At 38.4% G+C, this 22,559-nt stretch overlaps 1 protein-coding gene across 7 annotated transcripts in view; it reads right to left on the bottom strand.

Moving 5' to 3' along the window:
- Positions 1 to 22,559, bottom strand: part of CAMK2D (calcium/calmodulin dependent protein kinase II delta) — a 364,907-nt gene that overhangs the window by 146,187 nt on the left and 196,161 nt on the right. For all 7 annotated transcript variants that reach the window (XM_043969913.1, XM_043969907.1, XM_043969912.1 and 4 more), the window contains exon 4: positions 16,292 to 16,346. In XM_043969913.1, coding sequence (XP_043825848.1) covers positions 16,292 to 16,346 — 55 coding nt within the window. The remainder of the gene's footprint in view (positions 1 to 16,291; positions 16,347 to 22,559) is intronic.

Genomic DNA, 22,559 nt, shown 5'->3' with positions numbered 1-22,559 from the left:
AAAAATACAGGGTCTGGTAGCATTTTCCATTTATTTCACAATCAGTAGGAACTATTTTACTTCATTTAAGAGAGGAGAGTCTAATCTAACTAAGTATGAGTCATGCGACCTTGCATAAGTTGCTTCATTTCTCTAGGCTTCAGTTTCCTCAACTGTAAAATAAAGGTACTGGGCTAAATGATATCTTTTTTTTGTTTGTTTGTTTGTTTTATGAGGCAATTGAGGTTAAGCGACTTGCCTAAGGTCACACAGCTAGTAAGTGTTAAGTGTCTGAGGCAGGATTTGAACTCAGGTCCTCCTGACTCCAGGGCTGGTGCTCTATCCACTGCGCCACCTAGCTGCTCCTCTAAATGATATCTTTAAAGTAAGTATTTTTATGTTTTACAATGCTTGAAAGGCTTTTAGGATGGTCTCAGTGGCTCCCTATTGCCTACAGCCTCAGATACAAAATGCTGTGCTTGGCATTCAAAGACTTTCATAACAGAGCCCTCTCCTGCCTTTCCAGTATTCTTACACCTTATCTCCCAACACTGATGCATCATTTTTGACCTAATGGTATTAATTATTCCATGAGGAAGGTACTCCCTCTCTCAGCTCCAGGAATTTTCTCTGGCTGTCCCCCAAGCCTGGAAAGCTCTCCCTCCTCTGCTTCTATGTCCCAACTAAAAGCTCATCTTTTTTTTTTTTTTTTTGTGAGGCAATTGGGGTTAAGTGACTTGCCCAGGGTCACACAGCTAGTTAGTGTTAAGTGTCGAGGCCAGATTTGAACTCAGGTCCTCCTGACTCCAGGGCTGGTGCTCTATCCACTGCGCCACCTAGCTGCCCCAAAAGCTCATCTTTTACATGCCTTATTCAAACCCTCTGAATTCTTGTGCTTTGCTTCTGGTAAATATTTTCTATTTATCCTACATATAGGTTGCTTTGTAAATACTTATATACAAATGTTTGTTTGTCTCCCCCATTAGATCGTAACCTCCTTGAGGGCAAAGACTGTTTGGTTTTTTCCTTCTGTTTTTGTATACCAAGTGCTTTGCACAGTGCCTGGCACATAGTAGGCATTTAATAAATGTTTAATGATTGATTGATTAGGTGTGGTGACAAATTGCGTCTATTTTCTAATCAGTGGCCTAGCTAACTATGGAGAATGAGGCCCATCACCAGTAGGTTGGCCCCTCAGTAGTATAATTGTAGCATGTCATGAAAAGAGAACTCGAAGATCATCTTAAGTTCTGGGTGCTCCAATTATGCCTCTGTGGAGATGTGGCAGAGCTGAAGAAAAGGAAGGAATAGGGGGAACGTGAACTATAGTTGTTAGACTATCGATTATCATCGACCAATGGTGTAGTCTAAATGAGAGCCTTGCCCACTGCCTAAGTCAACCACCTGCTCCTGAAAGGAAATGAATTGTATCAATAATGCCATTCATTCTCAGAACACAAAAGAAAACCGAAGCAAAATGGAAGGATATTCTGAACCTTCCGTGGATGGATATTACAGAATCACAAAATGTTAGAGTTGGGAGGGACCCTGGTTGTCATCTACTGCAATCCATCCCTTTTACACCATTCCTAATAAGTCGTTATTCGCTGGAGTCTTTGTTTGAAGACCTTGACTGAAACAGCCCGTGCCACTCCTATATGGCTTTAATTGTTAGGAGATTTTACTTTAAATATGCCTTTTTGCAATTTCCTTCTATTGCTCCTAGTCCTGAGACAAAACAGAGAATGTCTGGTCTTCATTTTATATGACAGCTTTTTAAGTACATGGGGGAAAAAAAGCTACCATGTTACCCCTCTTCTCTAGATAAGCATCTTTAGCTCTTTCCACCATGTTTTTTTATGGCATAGGAATCAGCTAGGTGGCACAGTGGATAGTGCACTAGCCCTGAAGCTGGGAGACCCTGAGTTCAAATCTCACCCTAGGCACATACTGTGTGATCCTGAACAAGTCACTTAAACCCAATTGCCTTAAAATATCCAGGGCCATCTCGTCGTTCTGATCTATATTTTGCCACTGGAACCAGATGATTCTGGAGGAGAGAGTGAGGTTAGTGACCATGCACAGCCCTTCTTCATTGAAATCTAATTCAGTGCAAGCCATGATATCACCCTGATGTCATGGTCCTCTTGGAGAATGAAGGACAAACAAGAACAACAATGTGGCATGGATTTCAAGATCTTTTGCCACTTTTTCTTTTATTTTCTGGACATTGTCTAGCTTGTGAATGTCCTTCTTAAACTCTGATAACCAGAATTTAACACGATATTTCAGATCATACCGCCTACCGTGCCTCTCCTAGAAAGATAATATACAGTTACTATTTTGGAAGCTATACCACACTTTGACTTATATTAATCCTAGCTTCTTAAACTATGGGTCATGATCCCATATGGGGCTGCATAATGGAATGTGGGGGTCATGAAAAATTTGGAAACAGTAAAAGGTTATGTGTGCCTATTTTATATATCTATATACCCGTGATTGTGTAAAAATTACTTAAGCAAAAAGGGCTCAGGAGTGGAAAAAGTTTAAGAAGCCCTGCCAAAAATCAGTCTTCCCCAGATTTTTTTCAAATAAACCACCACCCAACTATCCCTTCTTGATACTGCACTAGCAAAATTGGTTTTTTAAACCCAAGTATAAGACTTTTCATTTATTCCTATGAAATTTCATCTGATTAGATTCAGTTCAATATTATAACATGGAAATAATTTTATAGAGCTCGATTGTCAGCTACTATTCCTCAATGAATGTGTCATCTACAAATTTGAAAAGGAAACCATTTGTGCCTTTATTCAAATTATTAACAAGATTGTTAAACAATCTGCCAAGCACAGCTCCTTGGTGTACTCTACTGGGTAATCCTCCTAAAAAGACATTAAGATAGAAATGACTACTCTTTGAAGTCATCCATTTAACTAGTTCTGCTGAGCCTTTCAGTTGTAGTAATATCCATCCCTTATCTTTCCATCTTCTTTCACAAGAATAGAAAGAGCTACTTTATTTAGGTAAACTAAATTTACAACATGTTCCTAATGTAAGAGCCTGTCCAAAAAACCAAAACCAAAACAAAACCAAAAAAACAACCTAGTGAACATCAAGGTTAATTTAGTACAACATATCAATGATGAAGTAATGAGGATTCTTTATAATCATTGATTTCTTTTCTTGATAGTTGCTGATGATATTTTAAATAATGTGCTCAAGAATTTTGTCCAGAATCAATGTCAAGTGCACTGGCCTAGAATCCGCAGGTCCTTTTCCACACCCATTCATCCATTCCCTGCCCCCCAACATTCCAGGATTATTTTTCTTTTTAGAATATCAAGACTACACTATTCTACAGTCCTTCATTTCCTCTCCTAGTCTCCATAATTTTCCTAATATCACTGATACTGTCATAACACTGAGGCTTCCCGCCCTCTAGAAACAGAGGGCATATTTCATCAGAATCAGGTCACTAGAATTCATCAAATGATGGCCAGTGTTTTCTTACTATTGCCTTATTCTTCTTGGGGTTTGACTCCCTAAAAATCATTTGTGTTCTGTGCTTCCTAATATAAAGTCATCCTCCTTGAAAGAAAAACAAAAGAGAAGCAAAATCAAAATTAGGCAGCCCTGCTTTCTTTCTGAGGTCAGTTATCATTTTCTCACGCACAACTAAAAGCTGTCCTATCCTTTTTTGATCCATTTATTTTCCTGAATATAGCTTAAAACCTCCTTTTTTGGTTGTTACCTATTTTTTCCCACTAGCTTCAGCTTATCCTGAGATTAAGAATTTGATGCTATTTTAACACATTTTTGCATTTATCTTCTATCTGCCTTTGTTTTCATTTTCTACACATATCATATATAACTCTTTATAAAAGTTGGTTTCCTGTACATTTGCATTGCTCTCCAGTCAAGTCCCATTCTTCCTAGTTAATAGAATTCTTTCTGTGTCTTCAGAATTTCATTCTTGAAAATTTCTCTTCCTTTCTGTGGTGACTTTTGTATAATTTTAATCTATGAAATCCTACATACTTTTCCTCTGAATTGACAGAAATAGGTTCTTCCAAATTCTAGGGTATATACTTAATATTATTCTCTTTTTCTATCACAAACTTAAAGTAGAAGTGGTCATTTTTTTCCTTAAAGTTTCCATAATTTCTGAATCCAAACAAATTTAGGATAGAATTCTCCATAGTTATTCCAAAGCCAACAATTAATATTTTTAGTTGACCCTTATAACTATTTATAAAAAGTCCACCATGAAGATATTAGCATTTTATGTTCATACATCTGTTGTAACACATGAGGAGGTATAGAAATTCTATGTGTAATCATATAAGTCCTAACAAATTAAATCTACATTTACTTTATTTTTTTTTAAGTGAGGCAATTGGGGTTAAGTGACTTGCCCAGGGTCACACAGCTAGTAAGTGTTAAATGTCTAAGGCTGGATTTGAATTCAGGTACTCCTGACTCCAGGGCTGGTGCTCTATCCACTGTGCCACCTAGCTGCCCCTACATTTACTTTAATCCTCAGTGACATCAACATAAAAGTAGACATAGGGAGGACAAGAGGAAAAAAACCCAAACAAATAAACTTGGTTTATGAGTAAGAAATAAGAGAAACCAAAGGCTCATGAAAGATAGAGAAGGCTTATGCCCATATACTAAAATTACTTTATTCAAGCAAAGAGTCAGGGATGAGATATACCAAATAACAACTTAAAAAATGAAATGACATTTTGAAAGGCAGAAAATGACTAGATTCCTACATGAAAGTAATTTTCAAGTCAGTTTTCTGTGTATAGTCAAATCTTTACAGATTTGAACAAAGAAAACATATGATATAATTAAAGCAATGCCAAACATTCCTCATTAAATCAGCTATAAATGCCCCCAAACGTGAAACAGATAAAAGAGCAGATATCTATACAAGATATTACATTGTCTAAAGAAGTTTAATTGATAGTAATAAATCACCGCAATCATGAGCCCGAAAAAGCCTAAAAACTATTTTATCCAACAAAACTTGACCACCTTGCTAAACTGGAAGAAAAGGTAGCCATGGATGGCTAATATCTGTTGTCTCAGAAAATGGTAAGAAACAGTACAGGCAAAATAAGTTTATAGATGTCTGGCATAAGATGCAATGAAAATAAGTCATTCCTTGAGCATTTAGGTATGAAACTGGAAGGCCAATATCACATCAAAAATGTTAAGTATCTGTCGAGATTACTACAATACACCTGTCTTTCCAACAATTACAGTGGAGCCCCCATATTGGGATAGTACAGACCACAATATATGTTATGATGATGTTTATATAGAGCAAAATATGAGGATCCAAGACACTTGGGAGAATGGATCACAGACCTTGTTATTAGGTAAGTGAAAAAATATCAATAAAAGTTGACCCCTGGGGCAGCTAGGTGGCACAGTGGATGGAGCACTGGCCCTGGATTCAGGAGTACCTGAGTTCAGATCTGGCCTCAGACACTTAACACTTACTAGCTGTGTGACCCTGGGCAAGTCACTTAACCCCAATTGCCTCACTAAAAAAAAAAAAAATAAATTAAAAAAAAAAAGTTGACCCCTTTGCCTGCTTTCTCATATCTAGAAAATTTTATATTAATTTATACATGTATTGAGGACTTCCTTAAAGGAAGAAGAAGTTCAGAAAAGGCAGGCTCTCATCAGTGATACTCTATAGCAGATCACAAATCTTCAGTCACACAACTAATTAAAAAGCACAGAGAATATAGGATCCTATACTTATTTGCCAAATACTGGGGGGTAGGAGGGGTAAGAATCATGCTAAAGCCAGGAAAGTGTATAGAGAACAGGGCTCCAAACAAGGAAGATATAGATTAATATTCTGCCTCTGAAACATACTGGCTGTGTGACTCAATACAAGTCACTTACTTCCTTAATGTTCTAGGCTACTCTTTAAGACCATAAATTAATTGCTGAGGAAGTGTCCACCTGTATTGGTAGAGGGAGTTTCCTCACTTTGGAGTGCTCTATATTTGTGAAATTGCAAATAAAGTCTATTCCTAGCCTATTTTTTAAAAGAACAAAACGTCACTTTAAAGATTCTCTCCCATGCATGATTCACACATAAGAACAGAGATAACCAGGATCAACATCCTCTGATTACTGATTTTAGAAGAATGGATCTTAGTTTCACAGCTCTGGAATTAGAAGGGACCTCAGAGGTCATCTAATCTAACTGCTCATATCATAGTTGAGGAAACTGAGGTCCAGGATATTAAGTTACTTGCCTAAGATCACACAGGTAGCAGTAGGCATCCTGGGCTGGTTTTGAACCCATGTCTTCTGATTCCAGAGCTAGTGTTCTTTCCCAATTACCACTCTTCCCACTACTATTTGTTGTTGTTCATTTGTTCAGTTATATCTGACTTTTCATGACCCCATATGAGGTTTACTTGACAGATACTGGAGTATTTGCCATTTCCTGCTCCAGTGATTTAAGGCTAACAGAGGTTAAGTGACTTCCTATTAAGATAGTAGTCAAAAAAAAAAAAAAAGGGGCAGCTAGGTGGCACAGTGGATAAAGCACCGGCCTTGGATTCAGGAGTACCTGAGTTCAAATCCAGCCTCAGACACTTGACTTACTAGCTGTGTGACCCTGGGCAAGTAAGATAGTAGTCTCTACATTGGAATTCATTTCCCTCTTCTGCAGAATGAGGTGGGGTCAGATTAGATGACTTCTAAGTTACCATGTAGTATTAACATTTGTAGTTTTGATATTTACATTTAAAGCACCTCATGAGATAGAATGTCAATTTCGATGTCAGAAGAAGTGACTATCAATGTTTTCATTATTTTTACATTATTCTCTTAGTTGTACTTCTGGTAACAGGAAGAAGAATGTATTCCTTGGGTAAGTCATGAAAATGATATTCCATCTCTGCCAGAGTACTAATCGAACAATGAACATTTACTGAGCAAGTAATATGAATAATGTATCATGTCTGATGATCTAGGATCATATAAAAATTTCTAAAACAAGATCTGGAAATTTGAAGTGGGCTATCTAGGTGGGGAGAGAAAGCACAAATGCATGCTAACTTAAACAGTAGTTAAATAATAGTTCAAAGCAACAACTTTAGGTAGGTCACAAGAAATATTCAACTTAATTCCAAAAAAAGGTACTGGAACTAAATGCTATGGAAGTTGAGAGGAGGGAAAAGTCATTGTATGTTAAGGAATTTTCATAGCTGGGGAGTGCTTTGAGCTCGGATGACCTTATCTAAGGAAGGAGTAAAGTGGGCAGAAGGGCATGTGATGTCTAGTAACTTTATGTATGACTCCAAATTGCTTTCCAGAATGGCTGTATCCATTCACAGGTTAGTAGTACTGTATTAATGTGCCCATTTTCTCACATTCCCTCCAATATTGAACAGTTTTCCTTTTCATTATCTTTGCCTCTATGATAGGTACTAGGTAGGATCTCAGAATTAATTTAATTTGCATTTTTATTAAATAGTAGTAATTCAGAGCATGGCTATCAATACCCTGAATTTCTGCTCACGAAATGTGTCTTTAGAATGGAGACAGCTAGGTAGTTCACTGGATAGAGTGCTAGATCTGGAGTCAGGAAGACCTGAGTTCAAATATGACCTCAGATACATACTAGCTGTATGACCCTGGACAAGTCACTTAATCTTCATTTGCCTTAATCCACTGGAGAAGGAAAATGCAAAACACTCCAGTATCTTTACCAAGAAAATCCCATGGGCAGTATGGTCCACAGGGTCATGAAAAGCCGGACACAACCAAATAACTGAACAATGAATCCTTAGAACATGTATCAGTTGGTGAATGGATCATTCTCATAAATTTGAATCAATTCCCTATTTGTCTTAGAAATGATCTTTAAAAGAGAAAATTGCTGTAAAGATTTTTCCTAGTTAATTATTTCCCTTTTGATTTTAGCTTTATTAGATTTGTTTATGCAAAATCTTTTTAATTTATATAATGAAGATTATCCACTTTATCTTTTGTGATCCTCTCCATCCCTTATTTGGTCATGAACTTTTCTTCCATCCATAGATCCATAGATCTGTTTCTCTAATTTAATTATTATGTGACCTTTTATATCTAGGTCACATATCCATTTGGAACTTATCTTAGTAAAAGGTATTGTTTTAAGTCAAATTTCTTCCACACTGAAAAACAATTTCCCCAGGAATTCTTATTATATAGTGAATCTTTATCATACTAGTTGGGGGTCTTTGTGTTTATCAAAATACTAGGTTGCTTAGATTAATTTGCTTTTGTATGTTGCTATTTCTATAAATTTTGTTTGCTTTTGTATACATAATATGTTCTAAAGATCAATCTATCTATATTTTAATCAGAACCATCTGAAACCATTTGATACAATGACTATGATTCTAGAGGAGCAATGATGACAAATACTATCTACTTCCTGACATGTACACATATGTGTACATATAATAGAAAAATATATCAGGAGGGATATATATGAATATTCATATATGTAAACATTCATCTGTATGTAAATATACATACATACAGGTAGATCAATAGAGTATATAACCAAAGGAATTTGTTTTGCTTGACTGTGCATTTTTGTTTCAAGGGTTTTACTTTTCTTTTTTTTCTGATGTGGTGGCTTTGGGAAGGAGAAAAATCAAATTTCTATTCATTAAAAACATTTAAATAGTGGGTAATTTTTTTTGGGGGGGAGTGTTACACATAGGGAATGTTGCATTTATTTTCAGATGAGGTCATTGCACTGCTAGGATTTGCTTAACTTTTTTGTTTTGTTACAAAAGAGCTCTCATGGCACAGGGATAAATTGAAAATGTTTGGAATGGTTTTGTAAAAACAAAATATGTCAATAAAACCTATAAGAAAGGAAGGAATAAGGAAGACAGTCAAACTTTGAAGAAAATGGTATATACAACAGCAAAGAAGTAGAAAAGTATATGGCTTGTTTTGAGGAATGCTAAGTAAATTAATCTAAAATTGGGGAAGATGAATAACAGTATCATTAAGAGAAATATATAAGTAAGGAGGAAACCTTTCTTATTATTTGTTTTAGACAAGTTGACTTTGAGACTATGATAGAATATCCACGTATCATTGTCTACTAGGCCGTTAGAAATATGGGACTAGATTTCAGGGATGAGGTTACGACAAGAAATATAAATTTCGAAGCCTTCCCCATGGAAGTGATATCTGAAGCAAAGGGAAGGGGTGTTGTGTGATCAACAAGAAATATAGAGGAACATAAGATCAAAGACCAGAGTGAAGAACAACATTCAGGGAATGGGAGGTAGAATTTTTTTTTTCAGTCATTTTTCCTTTGAGTCTGACTCTTCATGACCCTATTCGGGGTTTCCTTAGCAAAGATACTGGAATTGTCTGTTATTTCCTTCCCCAGGTCATTTTACAGATGAGGAACTGAACCAAACAGGGTTAAGTGACTTGCCCAAGGTCACACAGCTAGAAAGCTTCTGAGGCCAGATTTGAACTCAGGACATTCAGATAAGTTCCTGACCCCAGGCCTAGCACTGCATCACCTGGCTGTCCCCAGCAGAGCATGGAGCTAGAATAAGAAGCAAAATAGGAGAGGCCAACCAGAAGGAACTGGGATCCTATGACATCATGAAAGCCTGAGGGGCCAAGATTAAGATGCAGAGAGCCAATTTTTAGAGAAGTAAGAGGAAAAACAGGAAGAGCTATAGCTAAAAGGAAATCTGAGGGAGAGATTATTTAGAAGTTGGAGTTAGCCAGTGGGTGAAACACCACTGAGGGTTCAGAAGTCCTCATCGGATTCTGACGTCTGCAAGATGGGTAAGAGGTGGAATATCCTTGGCCCTCTAATGACAGACTTAAATGAATAATGAATCCCAGGGATTTAAGACCTAGAAACTGGCCCAAGCGAGATTGATTTCTTCTTTCTGGGTAATACTGTGTGCTAAAGTAACACAGTTTATAAATTGCCATGGTGCTAAAAAGATAGACAGCAGTTAGAGACATAGTGTCTATATGAGAAATAGGCGAAATACTGAACTGTTGCCAGATTATGATTTGAAAAATGTGAAAAATTCCATTCCCTAATCCCTGCTCCCCGCCCCCACATATCACCTATCAGCCTTGTATAGTGTCTAAAATTCCCACTATCAAAATGGTTTCTAAGTTAAGTCACTGTCATGTCTCCAAATGCAAATATGTTCCATTGAAGAGATAGCATGTTTGTACCCATCATCCAGAAGGGTTAGCTGACAAAATGGTTTGAAGGACAGGTAACTTTTTTTTTGTTTGTTTTTTGGTGAGGCAATTGGGGTTAAGTGACTTGCCCAGGGTCACATAGCTAGTAAGTGTTAAGTGTCTGAGGCCAGATTTGAACTCAGGTCCTCCTGAATCCCCAGCTGGTGCTCTATCCACTGCACCACCTAGCTGCCCCAGGACAGGTAACTTTTGATGAGTAAAAAAGGAACCTAGGAATGGTGGCACAGGTTTATAATTCCTAATACTGAGGGAGGCTTGAGCCTGCTATATCCACTTGAGCATGCGAGTACTGAGATGGACTGGCCAACGAGGTGTTCACAGTGAGTCCGTAGTACAAACAGAATGACCTTTTCTCATGAGTAGAGGGGCTCCAGAATGCTTAAGAAAGGGTGACTCTGCCTGGGTCAATAGAGATGCTGATAAGTATTGGAATTGTACTGGTTGTTATCTTTCCAGACCAGGAAAGACAGGGAGATCCAGTTTAAAGGAGTAAAAAGTATTAGAAACATCTAGAATATGCAATGTTGTCCCAGAGGGCAAGCCTTGTTGAGGCACATGGAGCTTAAGATAAAGAACAAGATAAGGTACTTAATACTTGGGAAGAGCACCATAATGTCATATGTGGGGGGCAAGGGAAGAGAAATAGAGACTAACTTCACTAATTCAGAATTTTGCCTTGGGTATACTGTGATTAGATAAAGATTACAAAATTTTTAAAAAAACATTACAAAATCAAGGGTACTTTACATTTTTTTTAACTTTTACATTTCTTTTCTTTTAGTCTATCATTTGTATTGAGTCTGGATTCTACTGGTAAGAACTAATTCAAAATGGAATGGTTGCATCTATGTGCTTTGAACTCAACAAAGGATTTTTGTCAGTCAAAGAAATAGAAATAACAATGTATAGAACCTGTATTATGTACCCAGAGGGCAGAGCATCACTGTTTTGCCTTTCAGAAATGGAATAATCAAATGAAGGAGACTTGGCGGACCTTTAAAAATAGTACTTCTTATTGGGTTCATACAATTCAAAATTCCACAGAAAGAATGTATAAGTAAAATTCTGCCAAAGCCATCATCACAGAGACAAGGCCAAAGAACATTCCTTCTTTAGGAATTCAGGGACTTTCAGTGTGCTGAGTGAGGGTCTGTGTGTCTTTATAACACCTGGTTTGCTTCCTTTTTTCTACTGTCCCACACTATTGCAGTAAAATTATTTCAAGGAATTTAATTGAGAATTCATTCTTATATTATCACATTCCCTTTATTATCCCAGTTCTTTTTTTTTAAAGAGTTCTTTCTCTCTGTTGTTTATAAAGTGACATCCTCTATTAGACTTTAGAATCAGTGAATTTTAGAGATTATCTTCAGTTAGAGAAAAGAGGAAAATGAAGCCCAGTTAGGTGGCTCTGGGGATAAAGCATTGAACCTCAAGTCAGGAAGATGAGTTTTGGATCAAAAACATATAAGCTTTTGACCCTAGGCATGTCACTTAACTCCCATCTGCCTCGATTTCCTCAGTAGTAAGATGAAGATAATAATGGCACCTCTCTCCTAGGGGTGTTGGAAGGATAAATTGAGATCATATTTGTACAGTGCTTTGCAATGTTAAAGCACTGCTTTCCAATGCTATGTCACATATTACAAGCTAGTTAGGGACACAGATTCCATTGACAGGATCACAAGATTTTGAAGTGGAAGCCACGTGAGAAGCCATTAAGTTCAAACTCCTCCTTATATAGACGAGGCAGCTGAGGGGATTGGCTCAAGGTCACCAAGGTAGGAAGTGGCTAAACTGGTATCTGAGTCAGAAACGTCCTCTGGCTCCAAATCCCATGTTCACTCCATTGCCTTCTATTCAAAATTGAACTAAGAGCCTTCAAAGTGCCAGGAACAGTGTTGGGAGCTGGACAATATGAAAGCAATTCCTGTCCTCAATAAGCTCACATTCTGGGGCATTGAGGAAGAGGGAAGGAAACAACATATACAGTTGGATACATCCTCTCTGTCTCTGTCTCTCTGTCTTTCTGTCTCTGCCTCTGTCTCTGTCTTTATCTCTCTGTCTCTCTATCTCTGTCTCTCTCTCTATCTCTTTCTATATCTGCCTCTGTCTCTGTCTCTCTGTCTTTCTATCTTTGCCTCTGTCTCTGTCTCTGTCTCTCTGTCAGTCTCTCTCTCTCTCTCTCACACACACACACACACCACACCACACAAACACATTCATACAAAGTAAATCGGGAAGGGAGCAGGTTCTAATAACTGGTAGGCCCAGAAAACAAAACAAAACAAAAAACAAACAAAAAAACCCTTTGTAGTATAGATGACACTTAAGCTGAATAGAGCTATGTATTCCAAAAGGTGGAAGTGAGGGGGGGAAAGTATTTCAAGCTTGGGAGATTGCCTGTATAAAAGCACAGAGATGGAATACGAAATATCCAATAGAGCAAAAAGCAAGCACACCAGGAATGTGAGAATCCAAGTTCCTGGCTCCCAATCCAGGAAACTCTACTAATCACACCACTGACCTGCTTTGTAGCCTAATTTACAGATGGCTAGATAGGTAGTATATGGGGCAGCTAGGTGGTGCAGTGGGTACAGCACTGGGACAGGAGTCAGGAAGATCTGAGTTAAAATGTGGCCTCAGACACTTTTTAGCTGTGTGATCCTGGACAAGTCACTTAACCCCTATTTGCCTTAGTTCTTCATCCATAAAATGGGAATGCAATGGAGAAGAAAATAGCAAACCACTCCAGTATCTTTGCCAAGAGGCCAGTGTCCATGGGGTCACGTAGAGTCAAATACAACTGAAAGACTGAACAACAAGAGAGATGGTATGATGGGGCAGTGTGGTCTGAGGACCCCTGGAGGGTCCCAAGAGCTTACATGGGGTTGCCAAGATAAAAAATAGCAATACTAAGATATTATTTGCTTATTAAAGTAATTCTCCCTTTTCCAACTACATCTCCATGTGAGGCTAGATTTTCTTCCTGTACTTTAACGACATTATGTCACAAAAAGTGAAATGCAGAAGGAGCTATAAAAATCAAGCTGTCTTCATTTGAGCTAGACACTGAAGTGATTTATAAAAAAATATGTAAAACAATGCCACTCACTATTTTTTTTTTGTTGTAAAAAATATTTTTAAATTGTTGTTTTTCAGTGGTTTTCAGTCATGGCTAACTCTTTGCAACTCTATTTGGGGTTTTCTTGGCAAAGATCCTGGAATGGTTTGCCATTTTCTTTTCTAGTTCATTTCACAAGATGAATAAACTAAAGCAAACAGGGTTAAGTGACTTGCCCAAGGTCACATAGCTAATAAGTGTGTGAAGCCCAGATTTAAAAACTCAGGAAAATGAAGCTATTTAACTATAGGTCTAGCACTCTATCCACTATACCACCTAGCTGTTTTTATTTTTTTTTAAATAAAAATGTTATTTATGTCAACATGTAAATGGGTTTGTTATTATTTTTAAAGATGAATTAATAAGTAAATCTTAAAATGTATTAATTTTAATATGGTGAATATCAATAGATATACTAAAGCTTTTTCAGGTCCTGAATCCTTTAAAGAGTTTAAAGGGGTTCTGAGACCCATTGGCATAGTAGATAGAGAGCTAGCCTTGGGGCCATGAAAACCTAATGCTACAGTCGAAATTTGAACTAACTGAGGAAACAAAGGTCCGGATTTCCAAGCATATTGATTTATTAAGCAATACATGACAATTGTATAACACATCAGGACCAGGCCACCTCAACTTGGCACTGAATTCTGAACAGAGGGGGAGACAGATTTTAATGCATTAAAAGAAAACAATTAACAGGATGTAAACCCAGATACAAGATTAGATAATAATTTCTAATTGGAGGAAAGATGATGGATTTTCCAAGTTGGGAGGGGGAAAAGAGTGAGTTTTGGTCACACTGGGAGGGGGAGAGTGGGTTTTGAGGTCTTTCCTTTCCCAGAATTCAGAGATGCTGATTAACAGAATCCACTGGATGCAATTATAAAACAACAGATGGCTTATACTATCATTTTCCCATGAATGATTTGCAGAAGAACAACAAAATGGAAGATAATACATCAGTGCTGATGGGATGGAATCTGATTGGTTCTCTCAATTCTCACAAGAAACCAACTACATTTTATAACCTGCCTTCACTTTATTTCTTCACTATGTTCTAGTCCTACTTTCTGACCCTTGCCAAGTTAACTTCTCAGGGATCTACCCAGTAGTGTCAAACTAAAATAGAAATGAGGGTCACTAAAACATGCATAAGGATCCCTGTAGGCAGCATATTTTTTTTTTTTTTTAGTGAGGCAATTGGGGTCAAGTGACTTGCCCAGGGTCACACAGCTAGTAAATATCAAGTGTCTGAGGCCGGATCCGAACTCAAGTACTCCCGACTCCAGGGCCGGTGCTCTATCCACTGCGCCATCTAGTTGCCCCTGTAGGCAGCATATTTTTAAGGAAACCACTCAGGGTTATATACTTCTTTTTAAATTAATTAATTTTGTTGCACATTTCCCACTTATGTTTTAATCTGGCTCCTGCCTTACTTTGGAGTGTTGTGGGCCATATGCTGGAGTCTTACTTTCTTCCTTATCTGACGCCTCTGCTCTAAGCCAATCCTGATTCTGAGTTGCAGAGAGGTTATATGGACCTACACTGGTAGAGTGAGTTTCTTCCTCAGGGAAGTCTGCTCCCTATCTATATAGATACAGAAATTTTATTGTAAAGAGGCAATAAGCACATTATGGTGGAAAGCATTGGATTTAAGTCCTGGCTTTGGAGCTAACATTGATTTACCTCATGCAAAGCTGCTTTATTTCTCTTTCTCACTTGTAAAATAAGGTGGCTGGACTAAATGGCTTTAAGGTCTCTCCTAGCTCTAAAATTCTACAAATCTATAGGAAAACTTGCCAATCTTTCTCTTCTTAAACTGTCAACTCAGAAGAATAATTCTTGGAAGTATGAGTGCTTCTTCATCTACAAATGTAGACACAGTGAACTTTAAATATTTTTTAACTGACTAAAGATTTAGGGAAATGCAGTATCCTGAATCAGCATTTTTCAAATTGTAACATTTGTTCACATTTGACAACTGTCATGCTGTGAAGTCCCTTCACTTTCCTTTCTGGGGTGGGCATAATGCCAGGCAAGATTATATAATGCCTTTTATTTTGACAGATCTGAATGTGCTTTACACAAACTAAGACAAACTCGCTTCTGGCTGTTGGACGGCTCAGTGGGTTTCTGTTTGACATGCCTTGCTTATATATATGCTTCATCGGTCACTTAGTGCTGAATGGGGAAATGATCCTGGCCCTTTTGCACATGTGGTAGTTTTTTAGTACAAAAATAAACGGTCAAAATAAACGGTCAAATAGCTCATCTAAGTGCCACCTGCCATTTCCCACTTTGTATTAAGAAACTATTTACATCCACAAATAACCGAATGCAGATAGAAATAACGTGTTCCAAGTAGGGAAGCTGCATTGGCTTCATAACACCGTGCACAGGTTCAACTCTGAACTATGCCTTTCCCATAAGGCATAGAACAGTAATTATTGTCCCAGGCTCTAAACTTACCAAGCAAAATCATATATGTCAGCATGGGGAAGAAATACCATTAGGGCAATTTAATTTTTTTTAAAAATTCTTTGGAAAATAAACACAGTTTGGTTGTTTTGTAGTTCAAGGCCCAGCTGATGCTGACTTATTCAATCAAGATTGTTAACTGTTAACCCAGAAAGTTAACTCATGTGTATGGGTGATTCTAATCATTAATTTTGTTTCAAGGGAGAAGAAGACATTATTGATCACCTCTTATCAAAAGGCATAGCTTTCTGACGTCAACTTAAATGAATTTTCCAAATATTTGCATAATCATCAATTAAGGCTTTCCAAAGAGAAGACACTCCATTTATTTCATAATCAACTTAAACTTGATTGCTTTGAAACAGAGCCAGCACAGATATGCCAACACAATATAAGCACAGGGGTACTTACAAATCAAAGACTAAGTAATGGAATCCTTCTTCAGATATGCTGTCATGGAGTCGCACTGTCAGGAAGAAGAGAAGAAATACTTTTACCATTATGTGCCAGGGAGACCATCATCATCGCAAGTGTGAAATCGTCTTTGGCTCCTCCTTTTCCTTCACTTCACATTACTGATCTATTACCAATGTTTTTGAAATGTCCCCCAACCACCCACCCCCTATTGGCTTCAATTTTCACCATCCCCACTATGACGATGTAAGTCTAGGCCTTCATCATGTCATAGTTGAATTACGAAATAGCTTTCTCACTGGCTTCCCTATGAAGTGACCTCTTGCTGCCTCCATCCATCTATATGCCACGACCATTTTAATCTTCCTGAAACATTTTGTTCATCTCATTCCCTACTGAAGAATAGTCATCTGTCATTAACACCTGTGTTAAGTCTGGTTTTGAAGGTCTTCTCATAGTCTGTTCCTAATTGATCCAATTGATATCTCACTCTCTCAATTCAGTTCAATTCAATGACCATTTATCAAACTACTAGGTGCCAGATAATGTTTTAGGTCCTAGGAATAAAAGACAAAGGCAAAATCTTCTGTTTATGCAAGAAGCTCACATTCTGTTGGGCACACATTTTATTAAATTAAGTGTATGAGGGAGGAAAGGAATGAGCATTTATTACATACCTATTATGTACCCGGCGCTATGCTAAGTGCTTTATAAATATTATCTCACTGGATTCTCACAACAACCTTGTAAGATCAGTGCTATTATTACATCCATTTTATAGTTGAGGAAATGGAGGCAGACAGAGAACTTTGGATTTTTTGGTACTTGTTTGGAAAGATCTCTGTGTGACTTGCCCAGGGTCGCACAGGAAATATCTGAGGTTGTAATTTGAACTCAGGTCTTTCTGATTCCAGTCCCAGCATTCTATTCACTGAACCACTAAGCTATCTTTTAAAATGAATAAAAAGGGGGCAGCTAGGTGGAGCAGTGGATAAAGCGCCAACTCTGGATTCAGGAGGACCCAAATTCAAATCCAGTCTCAGACACTTGACACTTACTTGCTGTGTGACCCTGGGCAAGTCACTTAATCCTCATTGCCCCACAAAAACAAAAACAACAACAACAAAACCAACAACAACAACAAAACCAACAACAACAACAAAAAAAAAACCACCAAAACCCAAAAACCCAAAAAACTCCAACACCAAATCAAAATAAAATGAATAAAAAATGAATATAGAGTGAGTCAGAGCACTAACAATCAGGAAAATCAAAAGAGACCTCTTGTGTCTCCCATACCCTAGGCAAGGTGCCAAACACTTCACAAGTATCATAGTTGGTCCTCATAACAACCCTGTGAAGGAAGAGCTAAATGATACTTATAGGACAGGTTTCTATGTTTTGTAATAGAAAACAGTAATTAGCCTGTTGTTTGAAAGTGTAGGCTATGATTGGCATCTTAAAGGGGTAGTTAGTTTTTCTCTTTTTTACAAGTTTGATATCTCAAGTTAGTGCCTAGAACAGAGCTAGGTCCTTAACAGTCAACACAGAGATGTTTAGATGGAATTAAACTATTTCATCCGGGAGACTGAGGGTACTGCATTAGGCACCGAGTTGAGCCAGGGGGCTCCAATAAAATAAAGAATGTAAAGTCCCTTTCAGTTGTTAAAGGGTAATTATTATTGATCATCATACAGTCAGCATGATTTTTCTTCCTCTGGTCTCCCTGTAACCAGTTGATGTCCAGATGACTCTTTAGCACTCATCACATGCTGTGTTAGATTGTACTTGTATGTGGATATTTTCTGAATTAGATGACAAGCACCCAGAGGACAAGAAGTATATCTTAGATGTATATTGTATTTCCTAGGGTTCCTAGCAAAGCACGAGGGACGTGTGCAACATACTGAGTTGTATGATGCCAAAATGTCACATGAATTACAACACAGGAGTGACTGTGGCTCTGGAGAAAAGATGAAAATATTTCCTTGGAAGGTTTTTCTTTTATTCCTATGTCTGGGGACCAAATTTTTAAAATACAGGTAATTTAACAATATGCATTTCCATATCAAATGCTATAATACTCATTAAGTCTTTTCAAATACTAGAGTTTCCTAATGGAAAACAATAATTAGCCTGTTGTTTGTAAGTGTACAGATGGGGCAGAAAGGTGGCACAGTAGATAGAGCACTGGCCCTGGAGTCAGGAAGATCTGAGTTCAAATCTAACCACAGACACTTAGTAGCTATGTGACCTTGAGCGAATCACTTAACCCCAATTGCCTTGAACATCTGGGGCCATCTCCAGTCATCCTGATATATATCTTTCCAATGGACCCAAACAACTCTGGAGGAGAGAATGAGGTTAGCGACCTTTCACAGCCCTCCCTCACTTAAATCCAATTCAGTGCAAGTGATGACATTGCCTCAATGTCATGGTCCTTTGAGAATGAAGGACAGACAAGTGTATAGATGCAGGTTATTATTGTCATGTTAAAGTGATGGTAGGACATTTTTTTGGTCTTTCTGTGACTTTGATATATCAAGTTAATGTGTAGAACAGAACTAGGTTTTTAACAATCACTAGAAGAGACATTTAGATAGGATTAAGTAATTTCATAAGGATGACTCGGTGGATTGTTAAGGTAGTTGAAGGGAAACATGACATAAAACATTAAGCATTTGCTTAAGGAAATCTAAACAAAGAAATTCCAGGCTTCTAAAATAGTTTGGTTAAGTGGTAAATATTCTCTTTACAAAACATTAACCCTAGAAGTCTTTTAAGTAATATTATTTTACAATAATTATATTCCTATTCAACTCTGGAACATATCTACTATGTGGCTAAATGACTTGGTCATGTTTAAATAGACAGATCTTTCATTCAGAGAGCCCATTCTCTCTGATTTAGAATTTAGGTCTGGTTGAGTTAAATGTATTATCAATATTGTTTGTCCTTTTTTTTTTTTGTTTTTTTTTGTTTTTTTTGTGGGGCAATGGGGGTTAAGTGACTTGCCCAGGGTCACAGAGCTAGTAAGTGTTAAGTGTCTGAGGCTGGATTTGAACTCAGGTACTCCTGAATCCAGGGCCAGCGCTTTAACCACTGCGCCATCTAGCTGCCCCCATGTCCTTCATTTTTGAAGAGGATCAATAGTATTTTTCTTTCTAAAACCCTATGAGATTGTCAGTGAGATTAAGATTTGTAACCAACAATTATATTGCAAATGAAGGTCAGAGATTTCTAAATCCATGGTCACATAGGTGTTTTGTTTTGTGTGAGGCAATTGGGGTTAAGTGACTTGCCCAGGGTCACACAGCTAGTCAGTGTTAAGTGTCTGAGGCCTGATTTGAACTCAGGTACTCCGGACTCCAGGGCTGGTGCTCTATCCACTGCTCCACCTAGCTGCCCCATGGCCACATAGTTTTGTTGCAATGGGGGCTTGAATCAAGGTCTTCTGGTCCAAGTTTTCTTTCTACTATATCGTGCTACCTGAACTAACAACCAAATTAAGTGAATTCCTGCGCTCAATTCTCCCTTCAATTTTAAAGCACAGTGATGCACCCTCAGGAATTGGACAGAGGTGAAAAACAAAACAAAGCCTTTTTTCATGTCTTCCCTGATCCTCTTCCAGAGGGAGAATTGTTTTGTCCATAGCTAGCTTTGCTACATATTTCTAAGGTTGCATGTCATTCAAGGAATATATGAAGCGTGACTAACTACAAGCAATGAGCCTGCTGCTTTTTATTTGGCATGAGGAAGTTGAGGAGGAGTCATTATAAACAGAGCCATGTTTCAAAGTCTTTCAACTTGGAATAATAATATTTTCTAGGTTACCTGATCAGACTTTGGCTAGAAGCTACGGGGAATATACCAGCTTAACTGTTATGACAGATGTAAATCAAGGCATCAGTCAATTCTTGTCAATTCAAAAATGATTTATTAAGCACCTACTATGTGCCAGGCACTATGCTAAGCATTAGGAATAAAAGAAGGGTAAGGAACAGTCCTTGCTTCCAAGGCTTTCATAGTCTAATGGTGGAGACAATATGTAAACAACTACATACAGACATATATACAGAACACACTGCAGCTAATCTTAGAGGGAAGCATTAGAATTTCACACAGCTAGTAAGTATCTGAGGTCACATTTGAACTCAGGTCCTCCTGAATCCAGGGCCAGTGCTTTATCCACTGTGCCACCTAGCTGCCCCCAGGAGGCATTAGAATCAAAGAGATTTGGGAAAGACTTCATGTAGAAAGGAGGATTTTAGCTGGTACTTGAAGGAAACCAGGGAAGTCAGGAGTAAGAAACTGACTTAGTTAGTAGTTAAGTGATGTTGTTATTCAAATTACCCAATCCATAATCTTTTCTCTAAATTGCCAATGAGGGAAATTTGCCTTAGCACCATGTCTCCCACATAGTAGATGCTTAAATATTTACTGAATTTAAATGAATAGAAATAATCTAAATTTCTACAAGAGTTTGAATTTCAGTATCTCTTAGCAGGAAGAAATTCTATCAACTTTGAGTTCAATTAGAAAGGCTTTTTGTGGGGGGAAAACAAAATAAAATGAAATTCTTTCATTTCTCAAATTGCATAATCAACATTTATCTTTGAATTATTTTGTTGTTTGATTATGATGGTACAAAGCTATATTTGTATTTATCTTAGAAAATGAGTAACTTAAGGGATTTAAAATGACTTTACCTTCCATTTCTGATGTGGGATGGAATTAGGGTCAAATTGATCATGAGTCATCCCAAAAGACTCAGTGACTCAATTTACCAAGTTTTATCGCAATATTGTGAGTGAACACAGGGAGAGAACCAGAAAAATGCAAAGGTAAATCTCAAATATGGAAAGAAAAGATACTTATATCTAGAGTATTGTCATGGGGCGCAGAGCACCCCAGAATTTCTCTGGGGCACACCGAGGAATCTTCTCCTTGAGAAACTAAACCAGAGGACAGATAAGGCCTAGAGGAACCAAATCAGACTGAGCTAGCTTGGGATTCCTACCCTTCATTCCGGTCTCCCTTATCCTGGGGAGATAAGTTTGGGTGTGGCTTCGGCCTTTGTGTTCTGAAGAGGGATCCGTAGCCACCCCTCACCCAATTCCTCTAGTCACTACCAGTGGGGGATGGTCCTCCACTGCTCACCCAATTCCCCAGCTACCACCAGTGGGGGATGGTCCTCTCTCACTAAAGGAACTTTCCACAGGCAGATGGTCCACCCCCATCAGTCATCTATAAAAGTACCTTCCGGTCTCCTGTTCGAGGAGATTTGGTACCTCTGAGCCATGTGCTTTATGCCAAATCTCCCCATGAAAAGTCTGAGGATTTCTTTCATGGTTTCCCTCCCCCCACCCTTCCCTTCCCTTGCTCCTAAATAAACTATCACCTTGTTCCCTCCCCCCACCCTTCCCTTCCCTTGGCCCTAAATAAACTATCACCTTGTTCTAACTAAGTTTTGTGTGCAAGAGGGTGTAATTCTTTAAAGAGGAATTCCCAAGAACCCCAACCCCAACCCGTACCCAATTTCCACTATATCATCTGGCGCCCGAACGTTGTAGGGACGTGGGATTTTCCTCTTTCCTCTTAGCACATAAAACTGGGGGGTGGGAACCTCCCTTCTGGGTTTCCTTTCTCCCTCTCCCGCCTGACTCAACCTCCCGTTTGAGTCACAGAAAGGTAGAGAGAGGGTCAGCTTTCGCATGCGACAGTGGAGGGCAGCCTGAGTCTCCCTCCCTCGCTGAAAGCTCAAACAGACGTCTGGACCACGCTTGGCACAGAACCTGGAGGTAAGGCCCTACCTTCTGGGTTTCTCTTCTCCCTCTCCCACTGGACTCAACCTCCCGTTTGAGTCACAGAGAGGTAGAGACGGTCGGCGTCTGCACGACAGCAGAGAGCAGCCTGGGACTCCTAGATGTCCGAACCACGCTCGGACTCTCAGACTACACGTTTCTGGGTAAGAACATTTATGCTTATGTGTCTATCCCTTACCAGCTCTCTGCTCTTGGTTCAGACTATTCTCCTTAGACAGTAGTTATGGGACAGAAAGGGAGTGTTCCGAAAAATTCACCTCTGGGGTGCATTCTAAGAGATTGGACTAGACTGGAACTTAAAAACCTGAGAAAGAGATGTATGATACATTTTTGTAACAATTTATGGCCACATTATCCTCTAGGAAGTGAAGGAAATTGGCCTGTACACGGCACCCTTAATTATAATACCATCTTGCAATTGGACAAGTTTTGCAAGCGTG

This window comes from Dromiciops gliroides, chromosome 6, assembly GCF_019393635.1.
Source record: "Dromiciops gliroides isolate mDroGli1 chromosome 6, mDroGli1.pri, whole genome shotgun sequence".
Lineage (NCBI taxonomy): Eukaryota > Metazoa > Chordata > Mammalia > Microbiotheria > Microbiotheriidae > Dromiciops > Dromiciops gliroides.
Note: the sequence above shows the minus strand (reverse complement) of the source record. Positions and strands in the feature narration are given on the sequence as shown.